The sequence below is a fragment of the Lagenorhynchus albirostris genome, chromosome 21 (assembly GCF_949774975.1).
Source record: "Lagenorhynchus albirostris chromosome 21, mLagAlb1.1, whole genome shotgun sequence".
NCBI classification, from domain to species: Eukaryota; Metazoa; Chordata; class Mammalia; order Artiodactyla; family Delphinidae; genus Lagenorhynchus; species Lagenorhynchus albirostris.
In genome coordinates, this window is record NC_083115.1 from 15,129,652 (window position 1) to 15,141,751 (window position 12,100).

Below are 12,100 nucleotides of genomic sequence, written 5' to 3' on the forward strand. Positions count from 1 at the left end.
CTCTTCCTTGGGGTGTGCGGGCTTCTCATTGCAGTGGCTTCTCTTGTTGAGGAGCACAGGCTCTAGGCGTGCAGGCTTCAGTAGTTGTGGCACGTGGGCTCAGTAGTTGTGGCTCGCGAGCTCTAGAGCACAGGCTCAGTAGTTGTGGCGCACGGGCTTAGTTGCTCCGCGGCATGTGGGATCTTCCTGGACCAGGGCTCGAACCTGTGTCCCCTGCATTGGCAGGCAGATTCTTAACCACTGCACCACCAGGGAAGTCCAAAGTATGACTTTTTTTTTAATTAGCATTTTTCAACTTTATTTTTCTATTTTTATTTGAGCATTTTTCCACTCATCCAAGTAGGAAGGGCTGAGCCTGCTCTTTATGAAATAAAATGGGTATTTTGCGTAATATTTTATTGTGTTTCAAGACAAAGACTCTATCTGTCAGGTTAATAATTTAATTCAGCTTTAAAAATGATTTTAAATATGTAATTTAGTTTTTTATATCAATATGGGTTGTCTTTTTTCATATCATAGCAAAGGGACATATATACACTACCAAATGTAAAACTGATAGCTAGTGGGAAGCAGCCACATAGCACAGGGAGATCACCCTGGTGCTCTGTGACCACCTAGAGGGGTGGGATAGGGAGGCTGGGAGGGAGGGAGATGCAAGAGGGAAGAAATATGGGGATGTATGTATATGTATAGCTGATTCACTTTGCTATATAACAGAAACTAACACACCATTGTAAAGCAATTATACTCCAATAAAGATGTTAAAAAAAAGATACCTATTTGAAATTAATTAGAGGAAACATCTTTTTTATTGGCATATAACATTGTATTGGTTTAAAGTATACAACATAATGATTTTGATAAATGTATATATCACAAAATGATTACCACAAGTTATTATAATAGGCATAATTTTATATAAAATATATAAAGTATATATTAAATATATATTTATTGAATTAAGAACAATAGATAAGTTAATAGATTTTAGTATTTCAACTTTTATCAGTGATTGCCATGATTATGGGAGAATAATCATAAGGGGAGAATACCTTATAATGTTGTCCTCTCAAACTGACAGATGGAGCTTATTCCACTGGAAATATTAAGTTGAGGAGTATATCACAGGACAATTAAGTTCTGCCTTTTACTGATCACTGTTTACATTTGTTTCTGATTTCCCTCTACTTAAGCCTCCCTGACTATTTACAGCTTTCTCTCACTCTCTGCCTCCCCTTTCTTTATGTCTATGTGTGCCATATATTTCATTATCTATATCAGATTTTCTGAAATCCCTATTTTTATTAGTCCTCCCCTCAACATCCTCTATAACTGCCTTTTCTTTTCTTTTTCTACACTCCTCCTGTCCGATATGTTTATTTTATATCCATTGTATGTTTGTAAAGGAAAAATATACAGAAGGACAGAATAATAACTCACATTTTCTTACCCTCAATGAAATATCCAATTATCTATTTACCATGTAGGCAGGGAATGTCAATTCTTTATACAGTTACGTAGCATATTTTCTGCTTTAGTTCTTTATATATCAAGGACCATCATCAGTGGTGGAAACAATGACACAGGTATAAATGCCAGGACTTACCTGAGGTCTTGGGAAGGTTCTGCTCTGATGTGAGGTGTTTCAACAGAGTGCCCGAACACTGCTCCTTCAGTGCCTGAGGATAACGTGAATCCAGGAGTCAGTATAAGCAAGTGTACAGACACACTGGTTTTCATTACTACTGTTATGCATCAAATATTCTTCTAAAAATGGGACAACTGAAAATAGAAGTACATAAAATAAAAGAGAAAAATTGGAAAAGGAGTTTAAGGTAGTGAAGGGCCAAGGAGGGTAAATCTAAGTTTCACCATGTTGACCCTTTTTAAAATGATCTTATTTATAAAAGTTCAGACTGAGTGAGAATTTTCACCTTCTGATCATAGAGCAAGATCCATTTCCTTCCCTTTTCTTTATTTCCAGGTAAGTGAATTTGAGGGAGGTATAGGTCACAATATTCAGTTCTTTCTACAAGCAGTAAAGCTTGAATGAAAATGTGGAGAGTGAGCTCTGATGTAGTATAGTATTAATTGTTTCAAGACATAGGTCCATAGGGCATTTAGCAATTTGCCCACAAGCAGCACTAGCCTTTAGTTAGAGTGATCATCGAACTACAGAGAACAGGGCACCTTACTTTGACCTTTCTGGAATTAAGGCTCAATCTAAAACCATGAACGGCTTGAGTTCATTAGAGTGGACTTCACCTGGGATCATAGTTATCTGAAGAGGTCACATGCTCAGGTAGTTGAATGATACTCTATCTAAACTTCCATTTATTGACTCCATTTGATTTTCCAGGTTGACAGAGCTTTTTCTAATTTAACTGAGCAAATAAAATGATTTTCCTTTCCAAAAATCAAATGCAAAAACACTCGTTAAAGATGATGAAAAAACAGCCTTCTTTTTTTTTTCTTTTGTAATTTTACAAAATGAGATCATTCCCTTCAGAATAAACTTTATTTTCTTTTGGTTTAATCATCTTCAAACATCTCGGTGTAAGAATGTCATGGCTGCTCCATCAATGGCCCCAACAGTAGCTCAACAATACAATGCAAGTAAAAAATACAAATTTTACACCTACAAAGTGAAGCTTCTTCTACTTATCATGAAGAACAATATTAAATATATTGATTCAATAAGCAATGAAAAAATTGCCACTAGGAAATTAGAGCTAACATTTAAATTCCTTCAAAGTAAGTGTATATGTAGGGAAATATGCTAGAATCACCAGAGGACTCCTCTACAGTAAACAGCAATGCAGATTTGGTCTTGAATCACAGAGGAAGAGGTTTTTTTCAGTCTGTAACATCTATATTATGGTTCTAAGGGTAAGTGTACAAGGTTCTGCTCCAGTAAATTCCTTAGATTGCAGATTTCAGTTTATAAGCTAAAAGCTATCCACATTTGTTGACCTCTTATTGGATTTTATTAGTTGCTGGTGGTTTTTTTGTTTGTTTTGTTTTTTCCTAGAGAGGATATGTAAGGCATATACTGTTTATTTATTTAACTGTTTTCACAAATTTAGAGCAATTATTTCTTTAAGGAGTTTCCTCTTTTGGTATTTTTAAAAATATTTTATTTCTGTGAGTGGACAATTTTTAGAAATAGGTCTTTGAAAGTAAAGTAACAGTTTTAGATAAAACACTGATTTTGCGACTGCGGAGGGGCTGGCATTTGAAACAACATTCTAAGGCACAAATTTCTAAGTCTCAAGGACAGACCCCTTTGGTATTTTAAAATAAGATATAATTTCCAAGTGGGATAGCTATCCGTAGGCAAAGTTCACAAGTTAATTTCTACTATTTTATAATTTTGAAAACTTCCCAGACAAGATGCCAGAAATATAATTAAAGAACAGTAGCAATATTTATTTTAAAACACAGAATGGCACATATAGTATAATAACTTAGTACAGAATATATCAATGAAAGTGAAAGTAGAATGTTATCAAAAGTTTAATTTTACAATGAGGATGAAAGACTGTTAAAGGTGTTGATTCTAAGTATCAATATAGAAAACTATTGATGATTAAAAAAAAGATACTTGAAGAAATAAATGTATAATCATACCACCTAAGGGGCTACATTGAAAACTGCATAAAATATCATAAATAATTAACTAACTATAGACTTCCAGATAATGAGAAAATTAATCTCATCCTCTCACTTTTTGTTCTAAAATGAGCCAAAAGGGCAACAATTAATAAGTAACAATGATAATCTTAAAAGGAAATCAGTGAGGAAAAATAAAAGCCATCTGAGCCAGAAACAAACTCTCACAGCATAAAAAATCAAAAAATATATAAATATATATTTCCCATGAACGGGAAAATTTTACAAACATCAGACTATTGGTAGGGTTGCCAGACTTAGCAATGAAAAATATTGGACACAATTAATTTTGAAGTTCAGTTAAACATAAAATCATATTTTAGTATAAGTATGCAATACTTGCAGAGGATATACTTATACTAAAAATCATTTGTTGTTTGTCTGAAATTCAAAATTAACTGGGCATCATATATTTTACCTGATAAATCTAACCATTAGTCAACATTTATTTGGAACAAAAAGATCTGCTTTATCCTCACTTCAGGAAAAAAAAAATGTATTATGAATTCTCACATCTTAAGTTATAGAAACCATGGAAACCAAAAAGGAAGAGGGACAGAAAAAGGAGAAAAAGGAACATAACATAGACATTTATTAATATGTATATTTAAACTTGTTGACTAAATATTTATTTTTTATTGCTTTTGAAAAGGATTGTTCAAAAGGGCACAATGTCAGTTTTGCTTGATTGTATAGATGCTAAAGGATATTTCAGATAATTTAAAGTGATGACAATGTTATAAGATACAGAGAAACATAGACTGTTAACTCTTGTCATGGTCAGGCAAACCTCATGGTCAAAAAATACTGGATCTCATTCATAGGATTATTTCTAGCCTTTAAACAAAAGAATAAGAATGGCATATTTTTTGTTAGAAAGAGTATATATGAATTGTGGTCCTACTTTATACTTAAAAACAGTTTTAGCCATACGCTAGGATGCTACTCTTTACAAATGCCTAACATAAAATAATCTCACCCAATTAAAAACATCATTAAAATAAATTTATGTATCCCTACTAGTATGGCTATCTATACTCTAAGTGCTATACTCTAAGCTACTCATTATCAACCCATTGGCCTCCATATATGCTTTGGGAAGGCATTTGCTTCAGAAGGCAGGACAAGAAAAGGAAACCAAAAATTCCTGGTATTCCCAGGTCCTCAACTTCATAGTAACTGAAAAAAAAATTCTGTGAAATATAGCATCTCTCCAGCCATCAGCTTCATGAATTCTACTGTGGTTAATTTCAGATACTATTTTATGGGGTTATTGGGTTTGTGTAGAAGAACCTGTGATCAGTAATATATATACAAGCAAGGCAAAAATACCTCTATGCTTTGAAATATTAGTTTTATATAAATTATCTAATTTTTTCTCACCAACATTTTTAATATATGTAGATAATAGATTGTTTACACTTGAAAAATGAGGATGCTCTACTCAGAGAAAGTAAATACCTTATCGATGAGGCTAGAATCTTGGAGTTCAGGTTTTCTTATGGATACACTATGAACTTTAAAATTAGCCATTTTGGGAAGCAATGCCAGCTGCCTCATTCCATCTAAGTGACCTTGAGCAAGTTATTTAATCTCTCCAAACTTCAATTTCCATTGATACAAATACGTATAGTAATGCCAACCTTGCAGTTTGGGTTAGGTTTTAACTAAATAGGATATTTGGTTCACTGTAAGAATTCAGTATTTCTTAATTCCCTCTCTCTATCAATTTCCTTTATAAAAGTCAGCCACAGAAGATGTACACGTTGTATCTGTAGAGTTAATGTCCCAGCATGGGTCTACTCATTAATATGTGAAATCTCTATTCCCCAAATGTCATAGCTTCAAGTAACATAGTCTCACGCTGAATTTTGAAATCTGAAGTTTAGACACTGAAAAGATATTCTTGAATGTTAAATATTAAATGCATTTTATTAATCAAAACTCTCTTCACTAAATCAAGGAATTTTCTAATGCAGCCGCTTAGGTACCAGATAAGATCAATCAATGCTCAAATAAGCTCTGAGAACGAAGTTTCTTCTAAAAAAAATGTCCAGCATTATCTTACTTTTAATTGACTTCATCATAATATTTAAAAAATTGAGGAAACATGAAAACAAAAATGCATAGTAGAGCCTTTAATAACTAAAGTGGATGGATGATGATTTTTTTCATGTTTTACACTTACTAGTTCTTTGTGCAGGATATAATAGAAATGATATCATTTGAATAATTGTAGTAGGTAAAACGTCATTAACTCTACCAGCGTTTTAGTTTCCATTCAAAAATCAAAGGAGAAGTTAAAGAAAGAGTAGTACAGGGCATCATTCCTTAGAATATTTCTCTTCTCAAAGTGAAATTTTAGTCATGAATTGGTAAGAATTCCAACCTAAAAGCTTAAGGTAGAGGAATCTGAGTAATGTCAACCATACCACCTCTCTTATCTAATCCATGGAATTGTTAGGAGACTTAAATAATCAAAAAATTAATTAACAGTAGGCAGCATTTTAAATTGCTATACTGGAATAGGACTGAAGTCTAGGGTGAATTCATGTAGATTTCAGGGACAAAAATATTCCTGTTTATTCATTATCTTCAAGTTTGATCCTGTGCTATTAAATGCATATAAATTACTCGGTTAATTAAACTGAAAGACACTTTACAATATTTTCTTTTTAATTATTATTCTATTTGAGATCAGGAGCCTTTTTCACTCCTGTAGCTCCACTTCCTGGCACTTTATCTGGTATAATAGAGACATTCATTAGTATGTCTCTCTGAAGTTGTTGAATCAATAAATGTTTTCTTTGGTTTGGAAGTAAGATGAAGAACACAGCAGCAGGAAGCTCCTAGAAGGAGAGCAGTCCTCACTAGGGCCCCCATATGCTGCTCGAAAGGCTTCAGTGGAGGAGGCTAAGGTCTAGCACAGAGGGCTTGCTGTTCTGGAAAACCAGAAAGAAAAATAAAAAAGACAAAAGCCAGGTGGATTGGGAACAAAGGAATGAAGAAAGCCTGGGGCACTCTGTGGGAAAAGAAGCTAAAGAGGAGTAGAAACAATGTTGAGTTAAATTCCATTGTTATTTGTCTTGATGTTTGCCAATGAGATCTCCTAGTGCTTTCAGTTTTTCAAGAAAATCTACAATGATCTTTGTATTTTTTTGAGGTTTTGTTTTGGAGAGGGACAAAGAAGGGAATGAATGTCACACCCAGCTCTACACGGGACAGAAGAAATAATAGGAGGCATGAGGCAAAGGATGTTAAGAGAGCATGAGTATCTGTCCGCCTGCCCTCTTCCCCTGACAATTAATGGGAACTTAGGCAGCATTTTAAATTCCTGCACTAGAATAGGGATGAGGTTCAGGGTAAGTTCATTTAGATCTTAAGGGCCAGAAGGATTCTTAGTTATTCATTATCTTCAAATTTAAACTTACGCTACTGAATATTTCAAATTCTTTGGAAGTCTTCACACTTTGCTTTCTTTTTTCTTTATTTGAATCTCTTTCCCCCCAGATCTAAATTGGTAGAGTAAAAGATTGGACAGGGAACAGTTTCATTTTATTCCCAAATCTGCCTCTAATTCATTCTTTGATCTTTGACAAGTATTTAAAGCCGCCCCTCCATTGCTATTTGTAAAATTAAGCTCTAAATAACATGATCTCTAAGGTATCTTCAATTTCTAACTGTCACAAGTTACATAATTTTTTCTGACATGTCGAAACCTGTATACCTCTTCTCATTTCTCCTTAAATACAAGTGGAAATAAGTTTGCCCCTGCAGATCGACAGAAAAATTATTTGGGGGAAGGGATGGAATAATCATATTGGAAAAAGTAAATTATTAACTATCATATCTTTTACTCCGTTAAAATGAGTTCCTCTGAATCCTGAAAGCATCATTACCCTTTAAAAGGAGAAATGTCAACCCATTTCAACATACATCTCTTACTTGTGTTATTTTAAGAGTCTAAATGGTGTTCCTGCTTCCAGCTAACTGCACAAAATACCACCTATACATTGCTATATTAATCTTACCAAACCTCTTGATATCTCACCTATACAAAAACCTGTAATTATTTTCTTGTATAATGCTTTTGCCCACCATTCAAGACTTCTGCTTGAATGCAAAATCCATTCATTCAGACTTATTTTCCTCTACTCATCTATAAATCTATTTACTAATTTTCCCACCTGTTAAGGTAAATACAATCTGTTCATTCTCTGACTATATTTGGGGTTTACTACCTATAGCACTCATTGAGAAGCTATCATATCTATTCTGAAATTTTACATGCTAAATTATATATTACTCCCCATCTAGGCTAAAACATATATATATATATATATCAAAGACGTTCCTTATATTCCATTGTATTCTTGTGAGCAACATGGTATCTTACATATGTGAGGTAATTAATAAATATTGGTAAGGATCAATATTTCAAGGACTTTCTTCTTGAAAGCTTTTTCCCCTGTTTTTAACCCTCCTAGGTTGATTAATGGTACAATCATGCCCTAAAAACTCAAGTCAGAAATGGGGAAATATACTGAGATGCCCCTTCTTGTTCAACTTCCCTATTAGTTTACTTCTTTTTACCACTTCAGTATCACTTATATTTTCTCCCAGTTATTCCTCGATACCACAGCCAACTAATGTTCTGAAATTCAAAGCTGACTGTGTAATTCTCACTTAAAATGCTTCTGGAATCCAAAAGTCTGGAAGTCAAACCCAAATTCCTTAGTAGGACTTACCTGTTAGCAGTTTTCTGCATTTTATACTCCAGTGACAATAAAACTTTTGCGTATTTTGAAATGTTTATAAACTGTTAAGAGTACCACTTCTGGGGCTTCCCTGGTGGCGCAGTGGTTGAGACTCTGCCTGCCGATGCAGGGGACGCGGGTTCGTGCCCCGGTCCGGGAAGATCCCACATGCCGCGGAGCGGCTGGGCCCGTGAGCCATGGCCGCTGAGCCTGCGCATCCGGAGCCTGTGCTCCGCAACGGGAGAGGCCACAGCAGTGAGAGGCCCGCGTAACGCAAAAAAAAAAAAAAAAAAGAAAAGAGTACCACTTCTTCCCGACATACCTCTCTTGCCCCTTTAATGGTCATCTCTACTCATTTTCAGGATCTGATTCTAAATGATTTTCTCTCAACCATTTTCTGTGTCCTTCCTGCATTTCCTCTTTCTGCTCAGCTTCCCCAGCTCCTTCTGAAAATTACTATACACAGCAGTTATACTGCTTTGCAATTCACGTTAAACTTCTACCCAGTAATTTATGAGTTCCTTGAACTCAAGGACTTTGTCTTAATAAATTTTGTATGCTTAGTACTGATCTTGAATTCTGATATACAGTTAAGGATCAGTAAATGAAAGAATGGGAATGAAAAAATTAATAAAAGCGTGAATAAATTAAAAATTATTCTGCAGTATTTTATGATTGATATGTAAAACTTGCTAAGTTTCTGTTTCCCAGTATATTTCTTCATTTAATACTTCAAAACAAATCAGGTTATTAATATCCTGAGGTGATGATCTGAATTTATTAAAACTGTTATTATGAGCCTATTCAATGTTCATTTTTCTAGTAAAACAGGGAAACGGTACTGTTAAATTGTCTCTCTGAAACAGAAACAAACCACTACCATGTTGTTCATTTGAAAGCAGAGGATAAGCTGCCAATATTTCTGAAAATAAATTATTTCAAAATCTGTTTTTACTTTTCAGTCAGCAGTTTTCATAATTTAAAAAATACCTCAAGGCATTTACTCTCAGATGCCAAATCATGTCCTCTTTTCAACTTTTAAGGTTTTCAGAAGATAAAAAGAGATCATGGAAAAGATACTTAGATGATCAGATTGAAAATACATTAGAATAAAGCTATTTTCCTCAAGATGAAATATATTCAAAAATGAAATGTTTTATCACTAATAAAGAAAATTAAACTTAAATATATCAAGATTTGAAATTATGCAGAGACCCTTCTTGCTCATATTTTCTAACCTTCAAGTAGCTTGTATTTTTCTAGCATTTATCTCTGATGTCTTGAGGGAAAAAAGCTCTTCTTTTGTTAATTCCTTCTATTCCTTTTAATGAAGCAAAAAATAACTGAAATTTAAAACTGTGTGGAGAAAACAAAAAAGAGAAAAAATGTTCAAATTGAATGATACTTGATGGAAACTACATCTAGGAAAAAGATATAGAAATAATCCCTCTTTCAAATTTCCACCTTCGGAAAAGAATATCAGAAGCTCAAGCAGAGCTTTCATCATTCACTTTTAGGATATATATTTTCAGAAAATAATAAGTAATTCCAAGGTCTATAATTACTACGGTTGTCATTTTGCCCTTTACCTTAATAACCACTAAAGGAATAAGAAGCAATACACACCTGAGACATTTAAAAAATCTTAAATGAACAAGTGTTACCAACAGCATATCTTTAGCAAACACAATCATAAGATTCTTTTGTTATGGATTTATCAAAAGGCAGCTACATTTGAATTGACTGATCACTCCACTGTGCACATTCTAACAGAAACTGAAACATAAAAATGTGAAATAACTTGAAAACAAATGAACTACCTATATTTTTTTTTATTTTGCAAAATATTTCATAAAAAATCAGTTCATGATGTGATTTGGAAAATTAATAAAACAAGATCTCTACGTGAATTACCTTTTTACTACATTTAAGTTATCTTTGCAAGCTTTGAGACACTTAATCTAGTAGTATATTTTGTTTTGAGGTTTGGACATTTTACCTAAATACAGATAGCATAGCTAGTGCTAGTTTTGCTTCTTTGAGGTCACATTCATTTTTATGCAGCAATATTTTCTGTGTAGCCCTTTCCTTTACAAACTTTATCATTACTTAATCCACATGCAATTTAAGCTTTTCTGATCCCTGTGGAAATTATTTATCTAAAAATGTACTGTTAGTTGTACCATAAACTCAGGTTCTTTGGGAAAATAAAGGAATACCTTAATCTTGCCTTTTTGTCTTATTTTATTCTTTAGATTCTTCACCCCTATTTAAACTAGTTTCTGGAGAAAAGTAAGATGGGCTTTCTACTGCTGTTGGTCATAGGCAGGAAGACTGTGTTTCCAACCGGCACACCACGCTGATCATTTCAAGTGGAATGCGCAAGGACAGGTACTACCCCTGATACTTCTGATACATTGCCACTAAAGCACATTATATGGAAAATAGAAATCCATAGAAATTTATCCAAAAGTGGTGGTACCCAACTGTCTGTAGTGGCTTCAGATACTACATGTGTTTATGGATTTACAGGCATACCCTGGAGATACTGCGGGTTCGGTTCCAAACCATGGCAAGAAAGCAAATAAATGCAATAAAGCAAGTTACACAAATGTTTTGGTTTCCCAGAGCATATAAAAGTTATGTTTTTACCATACTGCAGTCTGTTAAGTGTGCAATACCATTACATCTAAAAAAACAATGTACATACCTTAATTTAAAATATTTTATTGCTAAATAAATGCCAACCATCAACTGAGCCTTCAGTCAGTCATAATTTTTTTTGCTGGTGAAGGATTTAAAATATTGCAAGAATTACCAAAATGTGACACAAAGATATGAACTGAGCAAATGCTGTTGGAAAAATGGTGCCCATAGATTTGCTTAATACAGGATAGTCACACACCTTCAGTTTGTAAAAAACACAGTATCTGCAAAGTGCAATAAAGCAAAGAGAAATAAAATGAGCTATGCCTGTATCTGAAACTTTCTACAATCATTTTTTCAATAAAAAAAAAACTTGTGTGTTCAAAAGATGCTAATTCTATAAATGGCTTTATGGACCTGAGCCACAGAGTTAATATATATATAAATCAGCATCTGAACGCAACTAGGACTTCTAACACGGTACCTTATTAAACACAGTTGAGTTAGACTTTCCTTCTTATCTCAATATAGCTAAGTGATTCTAAAATATCAGAGGGACTTCCCTGGCGGTCCAGTGGTTAAGATTCTGCTCTTTCAACGCAGGGGGGTGCGGGTTTGATCCCTGATCAGGGAGCTAACGATCCCCCATGCCTAGGGGTCAAAAAACCAAAACATAACATAGAAGCAATATTGTAACAAACAATAAAGTCTTCAAAAATGGTTCACATCGGGCTTCCCTGGTGGCGCAGTGGTTGAGAGTCCGCCTGCCGATGCAGGGGACATGGGTTCGTGCCCCAGTCCGGGAAGATCCCACGTGCCGCAAAGAGGCTGGGCCCATGAGCCATGGCCGCTGAGCCTGCGCGTCCGGAGCCTGTGCTACGCAACGGGAGAGGTCACAACAGTGAGAGGCCCGCGTACCGCAAAAAAAAAAAAAAAGGTTCACATCAAAAAATATTTTAAAAAAATAAATGAAACATCAGAGTTTAACCTGTCATTTTCTGAGTGTCTGTGCAGTTGTGGACAAA

General features: G+C 34.4%; 1 protein-coding gene across 3 annotated transcripts in view; it reads right to left on the bottom strand.

Annotated features, from left to right (window-relative positions):
- The window catches only part of SGCZ (sarcoglycan zeta), a 318,034-nt gene that overhangs the window by 16,419 nt on the left and 289,515 nt on the right, over window positions 1–12,100 (bottom strand). For all 3 annotated transcript variants that reach the window (XM_060136375.1, XM_060136378.1, XM_060136374.1), the window contains one exon: window positions 1,607–1,679. In XM_060136375.1, the coding sequence (XP_059992358.1) occupies window positions 1,607–1,679 (73 nt within the window). The remainder of the gene's footprint in view (window positions 1–1,606; window positions 1,680–12,100) is intronic.